The following is an 18,840-nucleotide window of genomic DNA, read 5'->3' as shown; positions in this document are numbered from 1 at the left end:
TAACAACTGTCAGCTCTTCCAGATACTTACCCTTACTTATTAGCTCTGTTTGATCATGCTTGATCTTCAGGCACTTATTACAGCCTTCATCCATGATTCTACATTGGTGAGAATAGCTCACAATCACTCCCATCACTTCAGGAGACAATTTAAGACTGAGTGTGCAATGCACAATGAGCCTGTTTAACTCATTGCCACAAGCACATGGAGACCAAGCCGGATTAAAAAAAAAACTGGACGTTTGTATGGACAAAACCAAAAATATCCAGAATTATAACAGCAAGAATCAAAACAAAAACAAAAAAGTTGTGGAAACCCTCATGCCTCAGGGAATAAGCCAACATGACTGGGGTTAGGAAGAAACTTTCCATGGGGATGGGCTATTCCATCACTCCCTGCTGCAGGATTTCTTGAACCTTCCTCTGAAAGTAGCTGGTCACTGTCAGAGACAGGATCCTGGACTAGATGGACCACTGACCAGTGCTCCTCACATAGATGTTAAACTGGAGGGATGACAAGATGGACACCCTTGGTGCCCCATCAGCAAAGAGAAGAAATTATTCTCAACTATCCCCATGATAATCCTTGAAATGAACAAATGTACTCACGTTTGCATACTCCTGTTCACTCCCGTCAGGTCTTGCAAGCAAAGCAACACCACCACCTAGTGTGCTCTGCTGTGTCAGAGATTCGTGAAAGTTCTAACAAGAGCAACATAGACATCTGGTCTTTCTTCCCCATCACCAGAAGGAAATCAGATACAAAAGGCTCCAGGCTACAAGCTAAGGATCAAAAATTGAGGTGATGCTGGAGTTGGCAGGAAGCTACCAGCTTGATAACTACTCTGAGTAAGAGGGCAGGTTGAAGACTGTATAAAAGCTTGATACCAACAGAACATCTTGGTCGTGTCTGACACCTCTTAATCAACCTGGCAAGCCACAAGTGATGCTGAACAGCCCAACCTAGGCAAAAAGAATATTTGCTTTCCACAGACTGGCCCCGGGAAGATAAAAGTATCTTAGCCAAACATTTTCACAAGCCAAAGAAGCCCTGAGTGGTAACTGGGCCTCACACTCTGGTCTGTATCTGTGGTAGTCCAGCAACTGAACTACAAGCATCAGACAGAAGCTGTATTTTCACTATTCTTTTTCTTCATCTCTTTGTGACTGCTTGTCTGGTCTTGTTTTAGGTCTGAACTTTAACCAAGTTTGAACAAACACCTAAAATTAGCTGACCATCTCCCCCAACAAGGACATTTCAGACCATCCGAAAAAATGTTAGGCAAGGAATTTTCCCTTTGAAAGTCTGTAACCTTACAATCTGCCTTGAGTAAGGGATGGCACATTCCACCACCGGAAGAGCCCTTGCTCTGAAAAGGAAAGTAAATTACTCCACCCTTTTTGTGGAGCAGCTCACTCTTACCTGTGACCCTGATCAGCTCTCTGACTGGAGAATAGGAGGGGTGGAACCAGACACTGCTCTTCCCACACCACATCCCATCCCATCCCCTCCCTGCCCATTGGCTCTCAGTGGAGTTTGGCAAGTGAGTAGCTCATACTATAGGGCTAGAGTTGCAGTCTAAACAGGGTCACACAGAAGAGTAAATTCTGGGACATTAGTCCCCCTTTTGCGCCTGCTAAACTGAGTAAAAGATGTGACAATCTAGTCCTTTGTGCCTCAGCTACAGCTCCCCAGCTCTAAACGAACAAGCTAACCTTGTGTCAAAAGGATCTTTTGTCCAACTCTAGTGTGCATGCGCACACACACACACAAGTTCTTCTCTAGCAAGTTAGTTTAACAAACATTTTAAAAATCTCTTACCTAGTCGGTGCACAAACACTTTGCAATTCAGCCATATAACATAACCAGACAATTCTGACTAGGAAAGCAATACACGTTTTAAAGCAGGCAATTTCTGAATGCATCCCAGGACAACATTAACACGCCACAAAAAATAAGCAAAATGTAGCAACCTGCTAAAGTAAAAGCGATTAATTGAAAAGTTATTAGAAACAAAGGCAGGAGGTGAAGAAGATGGGTTTGTATATTTATGGCAAAAGGTTTTTCACAAAGGAGTCATTAGCATACTACAGCTTTCATTTTATAACAAACGTTACATAAAACATATTGGAGCAATTTGTGTTAGTCTGGTATATTAATGCACGTAATCACAACAGATTCAGCATGGAGCAGCAATATTTTAAGCCATTAGAGTAATAAACATTAGTTTAATGCCTGTCAAACAGTGATTTTTACAATATGCTAAAAGCAGTAAAATAATAAAACGAAGACATGAACCAATATGTGCCGAGAAATGTCAAATCAGCAAGTTCAAGGGTACTTCACTATAGTAACATGCAAATTCCTTTGTAATTTCACATTTCAAAAGAACACATGAGAAATTCCAGCAATTTGAAATGAGTTCAGAGACCACCACCTAAGGAGATGAAATCAAAGTCTTTTCCCTTATTCTTCTGTTTGCAGGTCATGAAGAAAAGGAAAGTGGCCTAGAGAAATATTTACATTGCTAATTTGTATATTTGGACCAAGCATGAATGCATTATGTCTTTTGAGTTTCTACAACCTTATCTTTCATACACAATCCAGTGCTTCATAAACATGTCATGCTTTCAAAAATATTCAGGATGAAATTCAATTCATTTCTAAATTCATCACTTTAACTGGAATGTGAGGAATGTATGGGTAGCAAGTGGAGGAAAGTCAACTAAGATAACACTATCTGTAATGCACATTGTGGGGGCAAAGCAGACCTGTGACCTCATTCTTGAGGTAGGAGCTCATACTGCATTATCTTGCTCATATTTTTATTGCTCTCATGTACTCCAAAATTCAGAAGGAAGGGGAAAAGGTTGTTTCACCGTGGCTTTTATGAATCAAAAACATCTGAATTCATGCAGGAATTACTAACACAGTGACTGGCAATTTCAAGCGGTTTTTGTTTGTTTGAAAAACCAAACTTACTTCTCAGATGCTTAAAAATGTAAGGTCTTCTTTGGATCCTAAAGTATTAGCATGAAAGTAAAGGATGTCTATCTTTTAGAACAACATTAAAAAGTATGGTTTCATTAACAGATACTTAGGCAAGTAATCCTGTATTGAATTAATAACTATGAGACCCAAGCATAATCAGCTTGACTTTTCAAAGGTACAGACCAATGTGATTCTAATACCTGTATAGTAATTATATTTGAAACAATTTGAACCAAATTAAAAAAAAAGAACCATGAGTTGACATGTCTGAGATGCTTTATATCGCTGTAACTACTGAACACTAATGAGGTCTGGAGCTTAGATATAGTTTGCGTTCCTTAAAAAAAAAAAAAATACCGAAGAACGTAAAGAATGAAATGATTTAAGGAGGCATTACCAGCATCAGCTCCAAACCTGTGTTGGTTGGAAGGGATCTGTTAAGCAAGTGCATCAAGACTGGCGCTGCAGTAGATTTGCTTCTCCCACCCCCCTCCTTCTTCTTAAACAAATACTATTGTCAATACAGGTCTGTCACATCTTACGCGTATTTAACATGCACGATGTCAGCTTTACATGGTCAGCAAAAACAAAAACAACAACAAAAGAGAGAAAAATAACCATTTTAATACTGTACCTGTAGTGCGGGCGATTCCGCCCGCCACTGAACTCAATGTAATTTTGACTATACGCGGTTTTCGCTTTACGCGCTAACCGCGGAACGGAACCCCCACATAAGATGAAACAGACCTGTACAAAGTATAGAAAAGAAAAAGGCATCATTGTTGTGTGTATGTGTTTAAAATGGCATGTGCTATGGGTGGAGATTTAGAGAGTGTAGGAGCTTTTGGAAATGGCTCAACTGTAGGCAAGGAAAAAGGCATTCACAGTCTTCTCATCTACAGTGTGGCCTGGTCACATGGCCAGAGCACAGAGAACTCATGAAGGATGGGAGTCCTGAGTTACAGCTGTTAATGTACTAACATCTGTATGAGTTTATCTTCTTCTTCTAGTAGTATTATAAGGAATAAACAGAGGGCATTCAAATCTTATAAAAGCTTTATTTAACAACAATTTTGACTAAAGCATGGAACTAACATGATGTTCACACTGATCATTCTGCTTATATGTTACATCCCTTTCCCGCATTTGTCTGGTCAATTTAGATTGTATGCGATCTGAGGTAGGGACGGTCTGCTATGCTGTATTTATTCAGCACCTGGGGCCCCAATGTTGGTTGGTCCCTGGGTACAGGATAAACATGATGAATAAGAATCAATTCTAATTGACTGGTTCATTTTTTCACACTAAAGCACACGCGCCAATTGCAAAACAGTACTTAGGAACTTCATTACTCCTAATGCAAAAGAGGATTTAGACTATTTATTGATACATTATAACGCAGGGAGTCAACAATGAATGAGTCTTGTCAAATGGATCCTACAATGGGGCCAGGGTGGAAACAGCACACTGATCTCTCAAAGTATTTCAATTCCTTTGCTTCTATCCAAAACCAGAAAGCACGAAGACAGGCAAAACTTACAGCCCCCAAGCAAGATCAGTTTGCCTGAAGGGTCGATTTCATTCTTATTGGAGGTGCTTTGACCATTCTTATTAAAATGCTACCCAACATTTATTCTTTTACATAAAAGTCACTAGTCCCTATTTTGATTTGTACATCTCTTAGCCAGGCAAACTTTCCATTTCTGATGGCATTTGGGCCTTGGGGATTGTGTGTCTTGCCTTTTTTTAATCAGAGATGGTTGAATAATTCATTGAAAACAACATCTGTTATTCATTGTGGCAGTTCTTCATCTAACAATTCGTTGAGAATGTTTTTTATTTCCACTATTCAAGTAGCTCATACAGGTTCAGTAATATTAATTGCCAACACATTCTGTAATAAAATTATTTGCAAGCCAATTTCTCCATTATTTTACCAGCCATATTTTTTGCTGAGAGAAGCAAGGAAAGTTTAAAGAACTGCAGATACAAGGGGAGGAGAAAATAGGATAAGCAAAAAGATAACAGAACACGATTAACTGGGGGAAGAGGAAGGAATCACAATGTTACCATACAAAGGGTTACTGTGAACTGCAGCCAAGAGTCCAACAGATTTCTGGAGCTTACAAACTGGAGTAGCAACATCTTTCTGTAAAGAGCTGGAGATAACAGAAGGATAAAGCTTATCCACAAACATTACCTGCTTTCCCTAGAATGCAATATAGTCTTTGAAAAGAACACACAGCATGTACTACACCCTGACCTTCGTAACACAAATATTTGAAAAAAAAAATACACGGGTGAGGCAGGTGAAGTTAAAGGAAAGAAGCTATATTTCATCTGTGTATACAGTTCTGTCAATCCCTGAGTTATTGTTCCCACGGAGAGTAATCCCATCACCAAGCTCCTATTCATCTTAAGTAGATGTGACAACTTGTGGTGCAACATTAATGCTTATGGGCCTGATGCAAAGCCTTATGAAATCAGTGGAAAGGCTCCTATTAAATTCAGTGGACTATGGATCAGACCACAAAAGAGCTATAATATTACAGCATCTAACAGAAGCAGAACATGTAGAATCAACTTGGGTATTTGCTATTCAGTTTGCAAGAGCTGTTCTGTAGATGATCCGAATAAGATTATAGCAAAATATATTGTGCTTTCCCTTTCTATATGTAAAAGGTTCTTCAGTAAAAGGCTGACTATAACCTATTTTAGCTGAACTCTGAATAAACTAACAGGCATCCCCCCAAATATAAATTATGCCTTGTATTAAGAAATTCCAGGTATAGAGTAAAGTCAGCATATAAATGTACTGGCAAAATATGTTCAATCAGCATCAATTCCATGTTTCCCCATGTTCTAGATTTGGACAACTGCTCAATAAAGCACATTAGAACGCAACAGCACTTTTTACATAAGTGTCACAAGCAAATTATTTTATGGATTTTAATCTGAACACATTTTAATTTCTACTGCTGGCAGTTATGCAGTCTACAGTATTTACAATAGACATGTATCAAAAGATGTTAGCAAAAGTCTTGAGTCTCCCTGAACAGAATGTGTGATGCTCTAAAATGTCACAATCCAGCAATATTCCAAGTCCTGTTGCAGCTATACAGTGAGATACACAACAGGTGCCAATTTCTAGTGGGAATTTGAACATCAGACTCCTAAGATACTTTCTTTGGAAAAGAATTTTTTTTTTTTTAAAGGAAGAGCGGAAACAGTGAGCTTTAAAAAGAACTACATTTATTTTTGTTTACAGCAAATGCCATAAATAAAGCTAAACAACTCTCACAGTGTGCAAAATACAGAATTTCCATGTGACAATTTAAATACAGAATTAAAAAAACCTATTTAATAAAAAATTTGCTCAATTAAGATCATGAAGCAAAAAGAAAGCAAAAAAGATTTAGGAGGAGAGGGACAGAATCCTTGATGGCATTCTTTAAAGAAATGAAGACTCTGAAACAGAAGGTAAAGAAACATAGCAATGGCAAGTGATTTGAAAAGAGAGACCAGTCCTTCATAAACCTTACCTTAATGAAGCATGCAGAGTTTAGTAAACAAAAACAAAAAAACAAACAACCCTAAAGTTTGGTGCAGGAAATGATGGGTCAACGCCATGCAGCAAGCTGGGGGGGGGGGTTGTTTTTAGTTTTAAAAAGATTTTTAATTCTCATAAAGAGTTTAAACAATACCAGCACGCTCAATTATTTTAGCACTATATACACACACAGGTCAGCAAGATAATGAGTTTGCACACCTGATCCTATAGTCCTTCCTCATTCTACAGTAATGAATCCTTCGCCAGGGATGTTTACAAACTCCATAATGTTTTGTTCAGAGAGTTTCAGATTAATTCACTAAGATCCTGCATGTGCAATTGGATTCACAACATGAACCACTGTCCCAGTGATTTCAATTAGAATATGCAAGAGTGCAGGGTTCCATGCTAATGGATCCATTTGCAGGATTGGTACATAGGTTCTCATTTGTAGTAATCTCTCTTTTTAGATTATCATTTTATTCAAATATACTTGGCATTTCAAAAAAAAAAAAAAAAAAATTCCCACAAGCCCATCATAGGAAATAAAAGTAACTTCTCATGCACCAAGACAAATCTATTATCAGTTAATAAAACAAACCCCAAAGTTGCTAATGGGGCATAGTTAAAACTGTTATTAGTGAAAACAATTGGAATAAAACATTCTAATTACAGAACCCTGATTGTTTATTACAAATCGAAGTGCCTTAAACATAAAAGAGCACCTCCATTTTTATTAAACTGCCTATGAACTGTGGGTCCCGTCCCCCCCCATATAGGAATTTTTATTGCTCTGAATGTGGATTTTTGTTTTTATCAGAAACTTCAACTTTTTTCCCTCCCTGAATATTGAGGGGAAATGGTTCACATTTATATAGCACTGTTTCATCCATAGCTAAAAAGTGCTTTATGAAACTGGTAAGCATTACTATCCCCACTTAAACAAGACACAGAAGACCATCTGTAAGATTCTTCATGCTCTGGTTTTGAATTAGTGCAGATATAATACTTTGAAAGAAGTAGGGTTTTATTTAATTAGTATTTGAGAAACAATGGAGTTGCCTAATATTTAAAAACATGAGAAAAGCTGTACATGCAGGGGAGGAAAGAAAGAAATGTCCTTTATAGAAACATAAGAAATGATCTTTTCTTGCATTGTGCGCTGTGCAATTGGTTAAAAAAAAATAATCATGCTAAAGCTTTCATCCATTAATATACCAGACACACACAGTTTGCTCCAAAATGTTGTCAAACGATATTAGGGGTTAGTTACAATATTCTGAAACTGGCAAGCAGAACAATCACCTTACAACAGAAATGTTTCAGCCAATGAATGGACGTAGAACTGGAATGTTGAAATGAACTAAAAGCAACACAGGATGTTGGAAGAAAGGAAAAAAGAAAGAAAGAGGAACCTTAGTTTGGCTATAGGTGTTATTCACAGATTACTGGGCAAAAAAAAAAAGTAGAAAAATCAACCAAAATTAAACTGCCTTATTAATTTATGAGTGATGGCTTTCTTCATTAATTTATAAAGATGAACAGTTATGAACCTTACTGGTAGAATTTTAAGGCTAAGGATAAAACATACATGGATTAATTATATAGATACCAGTGTGACATTTTCAGCAATACTAATGATTTTGAAATGCCAGCATATATACAATTTCATATTCTTTTATGAATATTATAAACTTTATAATCGTGAATATGCCCTGAAATTTGTTGCGTTTTTTAATTAATCTATATAAAACCTACACTTAACTTCTGTGTCTCACTTTCTACTAATAAGGTTCATTTTCTTAAAATTCATGGTACATCACAGGTTTTCAAGCTTCTTACTACAGAGTTATTCACTTAGACTACCATTATTCTCAAGCTGCTAAAATTCAGAACAAGTGACAAACATTAGTGGAGAAATCTTAGGGAAAAGTAGTCTGTTAGACTGTTTTAGTGTCCGACAGTCCAACACACTGAATCAAAACATGTTAAATAAAAATCAGAAAATGCATTTCTTAACATTCTTTAGGATGGCTGGAGTAACATGGTAAACAACATTATGGGAGGTTTTTTTTTTTTTAAATTAAATTTTTACTAAAGAGGAGTCCAGTATTCAAAATACTCAAGTAGTACAAAAACATTTCTCTGCATCTCTATAGCTGCTTACCATATTACTGTTACGATCACTGTCTCCTGTCAAAAGTCTAGCAAATTCTCACTGTAGTATGTTTGAGCATTAGTGGCAAGTTGCTGCAAATGACATGCTGTACTTGAAAACCATACAAATTCTTTGTATAAGCCTTTGCAAATATCTTCCTCATCCCCCTGAAAAAATCCTGAAATGCCTTCTCATTGAAAACTGTACATGGTTTCATTTTCTGTATTTTTTAAAATAAAGATAAAATTATCTGGAGAAAAATTTGTTTCTATTAAACCACCAGGCTAGTGTTTTTTTTTTTTTTTTTTTTTAAAGACAACATACATTCTTTTTACTGCCAAACAAACATAGAAGCTTCCATTTGGTCTTTTGCAATAAACATATTAAAATTAACCCACCTAAGGTCATTGGCAGATGACCCCTCCTGATTGTTTTCTACCAACTGCTGGCAACATGTTTTCTGTGGCTTAAATTAATACCTTGTTATTAGAAAAAAATGCTACAGATGCTTTTAATTTTTTGGAGATCTGTCCATGTGTTTCTCCATCAAATACAGTTTTAAGCACTGAGATAGGGAATGTGTGTATAATTAGCTAGAGGAGTCTAGACAATAGTTAGAGTCTGGGGAATTGTTCATGACTAATTGTCATCAGGTAGCACTATACATTCTAGAGAAGCTTTTGGGTTAAGGTACCTCATACCAAGATCCACCACAAAAACCTTTTTCTTCAGAGATGATGCAACTTTATAACTATTTTGATTTTCTTCCATTAGCATCTTACATTGAAATAAAACATCTAACAGAAAATCATCAGTTTAAAAGAAAAACAACACATTATTTCTAAGTACTTCTATTTTACTCAAATATGGCTTTTTAGATATCTGAGTGCAATATATTGCAAGTTTAGGGCTCAATCCAAAGTCATTTTCAGCACCTACAACTCCAACTGACTTCAGCTAGAGCTGTGGGTATTCAACTCCCCTTTGGATCAGCCCCCAAATGAGAAAAACCTCTTAATTTGGGGAATAAATAGCAGCTATCTACACTATGTTTCTTAGATCTGACCATTTCAATTAATCATCCACTCATCTAGATTTGCACTTTAAATTTATTTCAGGTTTAAATAAGCTAGTATTACAGAAAATACCTAGTATTAACAAAGGATACCAAAGGAGTAATAAATTAAAAAAGGCATGGCTAGAAGTCGGTGCATTAGGTACAGTAAAAAGCTTTTTTTTTTTCCTTTCAAAACATCTCCATGCAAGTAGTAAACCTTGTACCCAGAGCAAAAGATGAAAGCAAGAGAAAAGGGATGTGCCATATTCAGGTTTCAAAACCCAGTCACTTGTCACTACCACCCTGAAATGTCTGAAAGAACATGTTCTTTCTTGGTCTTTAAAACAAGAATTTTAAAATGTAAACCCAGAAACATGGTTGTTCACAGCCAGAAACCTACCCCTGCACAAATGTTTATAAAATATCCTTCATTTAGTCCCCATGTTCTGGAAATGCATCTGGACACTGAACTTCATGATACCTTTCTTGTACAGTACATGTTTTAAATTCATAGTGTGTTTTGATTGCACTTAATCTATCAAAGTGAGCTCTTTGTTCACTTAAAGCACATATTAAATTGAAATGTTTATAAACATATTGGAAGGCTGTTAATTTTGGAAATCTGAAAGGCACAAATTAGCAAGACACTTAAGAATTTAAACCCTAAAGAACTTTTTCACCCATTCAAGCATGTTTTCAAGTGATAGCTCTGCTTCCCGGTACATATGAGTAAGTACCTCTAGCAGCGCACACAGGAATGGCACACCAAGGCTCAAGAGTTCATACAAATAGGTATAGTTGTATGCATTGTCCCTTAAATGAAGATTGGTAGCGTGCAGAAAACCATGCATCCAGTTAGACAGGCGTCTTGGAATGTCAAGCAGATCCCTCGTCACCCTAAGGGGCCAGCTTAGAGTTTTCCTAAAGAAGGAAGTCATGATACCTGGGGGCCTGTCCTCTGGACTGCTAACAGTAGAAGTAGTACTTTCTGTGGTTTCTGGGTGCTTGGGTTCCTCTTGCATCCACATTTCTGTTTCCACCTTAAAAAAGGAAAATTAAAAATAACTGCACAAGGGCTGAAATATAAATGTCTTTACAAGGATTAGTACATTCCATGACCAGAAGGGACCATCTATTCCAGTGGCTCTCAAGCAAGGGTACACAACCCCCTGGCGGTACATCAACTTGCTAGATATTTGCCTAGTTTTACAACAGACTACATAAAAAGCACTAGCGAAATCAGTACAAACTAAAATTTCATACAATGGACTTGTTTATACTACTCTATATACTATACACTGAAATGTGTATTTATATTCCAGTTGATTTATTTCATAATTATAGGGTAAATGAGAAAGTAAGCAATGTTTCAGTAAAAGTGTGCTGTGACACTTTTGTATTTTTATGTCTGATTTTGTAAGCAAGTAGTTTTTAAGTGAGGGGTAAGTGGAGACAAATCAGACTCCTGAAAGAGGTACAGTAGTCTGGAAAGGTTGAGAGCCACTGATCTAGTCTATGATAATCTAGTCTGACCTCCTGTATAACACAGGCCATAGAGCTTTCCCCAAATAATTGCTAGAACAGATCTTTTAGAAAACCCATCCAATCTTGATTTAAAAATCACCAGTGATGGTAAGTTGTTCCAGTGGCTATTTATTCTCACTGTTGGCACACTACTATATATTCTTGTGTCTGACACCTTCAGGTGAACTATGTAATGTAGCTCCACAAAATTCCCACTGTCGCTATCTAAATACACAAACATGCAATCCAAGACTCAAATATTTTATCTTCATAATTTTTTAAAGTGGCTCCTCCATACAACCTTTGTTTTTATTTGTATTATCTTATTTGTAGAATATAATTTGTTCTGCAGTTTGCCTTAGTCTATGACAATGACACACACAGTATTGGGATGGTAGCACAGGCAAGTATTTGTAAGAGTGATTAACTTTCTGTGATCACTGAGAGACAAACATCAACTAAGCTGACATCAATCAGAAGTGGAACCTTCAGCCTTCCCTTATCGAGTCAGAGCTCACTTTCACAATGTTAGCTTATAGCTATTGATTCTCAAACCATAAATATGCCAAATGCAAAAGAATAAAAGGTTAGCATTACTTGAAGATACTTTCCCCTGTTTTTCCATGTGTGTGTGTGGGGGGGGGGTAGCAACCAAACCCCACAAAACTGTCAACATTTATTACATTAGAAGTATAACCAATACATACTTTATCTTGCGTTTTTAATGTAGATCGTCTTTTCCTGTGCTTATTGCTTGTTTTACATTGTGTAAAATGAGGTTTGCAGTAAAATTTACCTGTAAAAAAAATGACATTATATTTAGCCGGTAGGTCCAAGGACTAAAAACAAGCCAATGTATCTGTAAGATGACTTAAGCAGCAAGTCTAGTGGTTAGAGGACAGCAAGAGGAATTGGGACTTCTGTTCTATTCTCAGCTTTGCCACTGACACACTGAATGACCCTGAACAAGTTGCTTTCTGTGTACTGGTTTACATACAGGCGGCATTACCCCACGTCACATTTCTATCACACAGGGCATTGAGGTTTAACTAACCTCAGTAAAATGCTTTGAGATCCTAGAAGTACAACCCAATTTCAGATACTAAACTAGTTAACATGTTGAACCTGTTCCACTGTGTATAAAGAAACAGTCATTGAAGCGGGGGAACTGAAACCTGGGTCTACCCTCTTCCCTACTGTGTGCCCTAGCCCCTGGGCTAGAGATTCTTCTCACTCTGACTCTGGCCCAGTGAATATTTAGATTGGAATAGTTTTAACATGAGAGATTGAAAGAGCCAGGCCCCAAAATACCCCAAAGGCCGGTAGTTAGGACACTTTCCTGAGAGATGAGAGACCCAAGTTCAAATCCCTTCTCCATATCAGGCAGAGAGAGGTATCGAACCTTGGTCTCGCACATCCTGGGCGAGTTTCCTACAACAGACTTGAAAGTTGTAAGTGGGGCATTACTATCTGCCACATACCCAAGCAGCAGGAACTCAAGTACCATGTGGACTTTAACAATGGAAATTTAGGTGCTCAGGAACTTTAGGTGCCTACAGGGTTAAGGTGGCAGCGGAGTCGGGGTTTTGAGGCTCAGTGGTGCCTAAATGTTGGATTTAGGTGCCTAACTGCCACTTTAGGTGGCAAAGTTCTTTTGTGGCTCTACTCTAAGTCTCTATATACTGTGATGCACTGGTACAGTCACCAAAGTTCAGACCCTATTGTGAACATTTTGGGAAGGAAAGGGGACATTCTTGTACTTTAACATATCCCTTCTAGAAACAGGGGTCAGCCACGGAGGCCAGGTGTGGATCCCAACATCCTTAAAGTCCGGAGAGTACTAGAATAGATTGTACCAGCAGTTTGCTAAAGTTGCAGCTTCCAACTTCCGAGCTACAGCCTCTTTGGGGGGCGGGGAGGGGGAATCCACACTTTTTCTTATTTGTTTCAAATCTGCCATTAATTCTGCCTCACTCTCATTGTTGAATAAGGAAAATGTTTTTATAAACTGGGAGGATGATCAGGAGGCTGGAGTGTTACTTTGGCAAGTGAAGGTCAACGCAGGAAACCAAACCTTTTTGTCTTTACTTCAACCCACAATCAGAAGTGACACATGTCTGATCTCTCAACCAAGTTTCCAGCAAACATTTCTTCATTTAAACAGAACTACCTTGAGGTCAGTCATAATTAGGCTTCACTAAAAGGGTTGGGACTTCAATTGCAGTGGGAATATAAATTGTGAAAGATCAGCACGGGCAGAACTCATCAATGGATCATGCACATCTCCTGACTGAGCAACCTTGCCTCTACGTTTTTGTGCTCTGTTCAAGCTTTAAGATGCATACATTTAAAAAAAAATTCTTAAATAGTTACTATATTACCTTCTTCTACATCAAATGCATAGATTGTTAGGCGGAGCGTTGTAGAACATACATCACACTTAAAGCATTCCCTATGAAAGAAGTGGCCCTCTGCACTCAGGCGCTCCATGACATATACCCGTTTCTTGCAGAAATAACAGATGTCACTGCCACCTATAGTCTGAGGAAATTCTTTTCGCAGAGATCCCTGTTAAAGATAAGTAAAAGATTAAAACATGGGTAAAGTATTGTGTTGTCAATCAACTAAAGTACATGCATATACTCCATCTACTACATTGCTGCTTTATTAAATATCCCATCACATTTGCAGTTTTCACACACGTACTTAAGATGAGTAGCTGCTGTCAACTTTTCTGCTGTCTCCTCTTTGTACTCATTTAATAGGATACCTTGTGTTTATACAACACTCAAAAATTCTCACTTTACTAAGACTTTTAAGGGACCAAGTTTGCATTCGCATGTGCACACACACACACTTTTGTACTTGCGCAGGTACAAGGTAATATTCACCCCCAACACTCATTTGTTAAACTACAGCTTGCTGGTTCAAATGCTAACATTTGCATGAGTATAAGCATTAGAGCTTAGGCAGATGTTTGCACCTGCAAAGCACAGACATACGTATTTGGGGCCTAGGTGCTGAAAGTGTACATGCTAAAAATAAAAATCAACTCAACAGAAGAGACACTCTTCTGAGGCAGATCTAGCCACATGCTGTAAGTCCCACTGAAGGAAACTGCCACGGTTACAAATGCCAGAGTATGAAATGCTCTGCTAGTATTCAAAAATATATTTATTTATACCTAACTGTTTTGAGGTTGGTTTTTTTGTCCTTAGATTGCCTGTACACGTTTTTACATTGCTTCTTCCCAAGGTATATTTAGAATATGTTAAAAATTGTGGTTTTAAAATAGGGTATTAACTACTGAAATCTTTTTTAAAATGTTAATGACATTCTTTATTACTGATGGATCCTTGTGTCTGCAAGGCCCATCAGGAACCAAGCAGACCAAATCTGGTCATGCTTCAGTTTTCCCACAAAAGGGCATGTCTGACAAGGCTGCAAAAGGAACCTCTATTGTGTACCCTTATTCTACCTAGCTATGGGCCCATGCAGAACTATCCCCTACGTCTTACATGAGAAGAAGTAATCTATATGGAGAGGAGGAAGTTGGGGCATTGACAAGATACACATAGGCAACATGCAGACTATACCACCTAATCTCCAGATCCCATCAGAGAGACCATCGTTTTGTGGTACCTCATTTTTTGGTGTTAACCACAATCAGGGCACGATGCACTTCCATCTTATGCTTCCCCTCTAGCTGTGCATTTTTCGTGTGCTTATAAGTGCAAGTGCCAGTCATCATTTGCCCCCTCCATCCCATTTGCCCAAACAGATTATTTCTATACACAAAATTTCCAAAATACGCAAGCATACAAGTGAAAAAAGCCAGTCGCAAATACTATGTTAATGGAGTACGGACAGTGATGAACTATCGCTAAGCTGAAACAACTGCATATTAGTGCTTGCTAATAACTGAGCACCACCAGAGCACCACCACAACACCATCTCACTTTGCCTTTCACTACCTGACAACTCTGAACAGTAGAAGCAAAAGTTGGAGAAGTGGAATAGGAAGTGGGGAAAGATGTAGCTGTGTCCAATGACTGGTTCTGAATTCAACACAATATTATCATAGTTTAGAACTGCTTTCTTCAAAAGGAAACATGAATTATTCAACATACATATGTGGGTGTAACTGTACAAACATGCACTTTAATAAACTTTCTCCAGAAACCAACTCTGATTAATAACTGTCTTTACTTATTAGTTGCACTAGCAATTACATTTAGCAGAAGCTCCCAAGATTTTAAGATACAGAGGCAAGTAATAAAATATAATAGAAGCCCTGGTCTCTGACATTTACAGAATATACCCATGCATGCATATCTTTTGCTAATAAGCACCTAGTTCTTGGGAAAAAGAAGAAGAAAAAAATTCCAGAATGCTTAAGGATGAGAATTGTTCCAATTCCAGAATCTTAAATTGGATCATTGTGATCCTGGAAATGTTACTCTTAAAATGAAGATATTTGATTCTTTGTGGATTTAGCCTTACCAGTTCTGGGGAGGAAAACTGTGGCTTGGGCTTGTGGTCATTCACATAGAGATTGACAAGGACTTCAGCCACAACCCCTATTCCACGTGACACCTTCCCTACAGTCATCTAACCAGCAAAGGGAGAAGATGAAGAATAGAAGAAAGAGCTTTCATTATTTCTGAGAAAAGGGCTGTATGAGAAAAGGACACAACTTATTTGAAAACACACACACACAAATGCAAGCAGTGATAAAAACAGGCTAGAAATTAGAAAGAAGAAAGTCTAGCACAGTGTGAAAAGAACAGGAGTACTTGTGGCACCTTAGAGACTAACAAATTTATTTGAGCATAAGCTTTCGTGGACTACAGCCCACTTCTTCGGATGCATAGAATGGAACATGTATTGAGGAGATACATATACACATACAGAGACCATGAAAAGGTGGGAGTTGTCTTACCAACTCTGAGAGGCCAATTAAGTAAGAGGAAAAAAAACCTTTTGAAGTGATAATCAAGATAGCCCAGTACAGACAGTTTGATAAGAAGTGTGAGAATATTTACCTGGGGAGATAGATTCAATGTTTGTAATGGCTCAGCCATTCCCAGTCTCTATTTAAGCCTAAATTGATTGTATCTAATTTGCATATCAATTCAAGCTCAGCAGTTTCTCGTTGGAGTCTGTTTTTGAAGCTTTTTTGTTGCAAAATTGCCACCCGCAATTAATTAATTACTTAATTGGCCTCTCAGAGTTGGTTAGACATCTCCCACCTTTTCATGCTCTCTGTATGTGTGTGTGTGTATGTATATACCCTGTTTCCCCGAAAATAAGACAGTGTCTTATATTAATTTTTGCTCCCAAAGATGCGCTAGGTCTTATTTTCAGGGGATGTCTTATTTTTCAGAAATGAAAAATGCCTTATTATCGGTGGATGCCTTATTATCGGGGAGGTCTTATTATCGGGGGGATGCCTTATATTACAACGAGAGGCAAAACTGTAAGTAGGCCTTATTTTCGGAGGATGTCTTATTTTCGGGGAAACAGGGTATATATATATATATATATATATATATATATATATATATATATATATATATATATATATATATATATATATATATATATATATATATATATATATATATATATATATATCCTCAATATATGTTCCATTCTATGCATCCGAAAAAGTGGGCTGTAGCCCACGAAAGCTTATGCTCAAATAAATTTGTTAGTCTCTAAGGTGCCACAAGTACTCCTGTTCTTTTTTGCGGATACAGACTAACATGGCTGCTACTCTGAAACCTAGCACAGTGTGGATATTGCCATGCATTATCTACACTACAAACTAAATGAATTTGCTCTTTTATTTTAAGTAAAATTTTTCTCCTTAATACGATGCTCATTTTCTAAAATGTACATATTCCAAAGAGAATGAGAGGAATGGAAACTACAACTTCACAGTGAAGATTCACCAATCCCAGAGCTTCATAAAACATTCCACAAAAGTTCACAGGAAGCTCTGTGAGAAAATATTCAGTTAAAATTGACAAACTATTCATTATTTTCCTACCTAACCACTCTTATCTTATGATTTTGATATTAGAAACAATTTGAGAGGCTTGGAACCAACTGCTTAATATAAATTTAACAACCCCTCCCCCACTGCAAAAAAAAAACCCCAAAAACAAAAAACAAAAACCACCACCCACCCTGAAGGTGATGCCAAAACAGACCACTGCAGCCAAAACAGACCACTGCAGCAAAAGCATAAAATTCATATGAACAATATGAATTTATGGATTAACACAAGATAACAAAGACTAAGTAAGGAAATGTAGGTTAGACTCTAGTGATGGGAGATTATACCTTCGTCTGCTCCTAACAGTTTTTAGTTATGACAAAATATTTCTAAGCATATTGCATCAGTTATGAATGGCCTATTTAATTAAAATAAAATGCACAGAACTGACACTCCCATATATTAGAGACACAAGGCAGGTCAGGTAATATCTCTTGTTGGACCAGCTACAGAAGTTGGTCCAATAAAAGATATTACCTCACCCTACCTTCTCTCTCATATATCCTGGGACCCACATGGCTATAACATCACAAAGAACTAGTGTCTATTGGTATTTTATGAGGATACATTAAATAATTATTAGAAAGGAAACAGGTTGGCATCTGCTTAATTCCACCATTTGCACCATGGTGGTTAGGTTATTCTTCATTATATTTGTAAAATGAGCTGGACTGTAAGAACCATCCAGTCCCATCCTTACATCAGACAACCTTTGTTAGCCACACTGTAGTTCTTCAGAACAATATTCTCAAGGCCAAAAAAAAAAAATGTATAGCAGCTGCCCTAAAGTCATTATTATTATAGAACTTCCAGTCTCTGCTTAAACCAACAACATTCACTTCAGCCTGAGCTGGGGCAGGTATTGGGTGATACCACAGAAGCAGCTATGGCTTAGGGAAGAAGCTACTCCGTTCTGGTCATAATGTATCAGTTGCTTGAGCTTTATTTCCTCTGAAAACTTTTTGCCTACTGAATTACAATTCCCCAGGCATTAGCCTGTATTAATTTTCTATGCTCTCAATTTTATTTATTTTTTAATTTAGACTGAGTCTCCATTAATGCACAATTTGCAATGGAGATCTTATGGAAAAATTCAGTACTTCGTAGGAGGACAAAAGCACTGAAGAAATTAATCATGAGGAAGACATACAACTAAGAGCATGACATTTGATTCCAAAAGTGCTTGACCTTGCAAAGTACAGAGCACTCTGGATCTGTTCCAGATAACAACAAAATGTGCTTAACTCAAACCATGTGAGCATTGACTTTGATGGGACTACTCATGTGTTTAAACTTAATGACTAGGGCTAATGATTCGTCACTATAAAAGGGCGTGTAAAATCAGTCTGGTTGTGAAAAAAGGCAATGTCACAAACTGAAAATTAAAAACACTGAAAATCGTGTTTTGCATTATCTTAAACCCAAATAGCTTGTATTTCGCAATGAAAGCTATTAAAAAGCATTTCAGTATTTAAATATTGACCCATAATGATTCA

The 18,840-nt window shown here is 37.4% G+C and overlaps 1 protein-coding gene across 50 annotated transcripts in view; it reads right to left on the bottom strand.

Annotated features, from left to right (window-relative positions):
• MICAL2 (microtubule associated monooxygenase, calponin and LIM domain containing 2) overlaps positions 1-18,840 on the bottom strand; it is a 198,599-nt gene that overhangs the window by 61,662 nt on the left and 118,097 nt on the right. For 12 of the 50 annotated variants that reach the window (XR_006176557.2, XR_006176558.2, XM_008178916.4 and 9 more), the window contains 5 exons: positions 15,784-15,891; positions 15,255-15,338; positions 13,662-13,848; positions 11,988-12,076; positions 10,700-10,796 (listed from right to left, as the gene is read on the bottom strand). Coding sequence is in view for 44 of the 50 variants with exons in the window: in XM_008178916.4 (XP_008177138.2) it covers positions 10,700-10,796; positions 11,988-12,076; positions 13,662-13,848; positions 15,255-15,338; positions 15,784-15,891 (565 nt within the window). In the remaining 6 variants the exon portion in view is untranslated. Of the gene's footprint in view, positions 1-6,226; positions 6,460-7,721; positions 7,905-9,124; positions 10,797-11,987; positions 12,077-13,661; positions 13,849-15,254; positions 15,339-15,783; positions 15,892-18,840 lie in introns of those variants that run through there. The other 38 variants (XR_010600970.1, XR_010600971.1, XM_024099756.3 and 35 more) reach the window with 9 other exon arrangements.

Source organism: Chrysemys picta, chromosome 4, assembly GCF_011386835.1.
Source record: "Chrysemys picta bellii isolate R12L10 chromosome 4, ASM1138683v2, whole genome shotgun sequence".
Taxonomy (NCBI): domain Eukaryota; kingdom Metazoa; phylum Chordata; order Testudines; family Emydidae; genus Chrysemys; species Chrysemys picta.
This window is presented reverse-complemented; position numbering and strand designations above follow the sequence as displayed.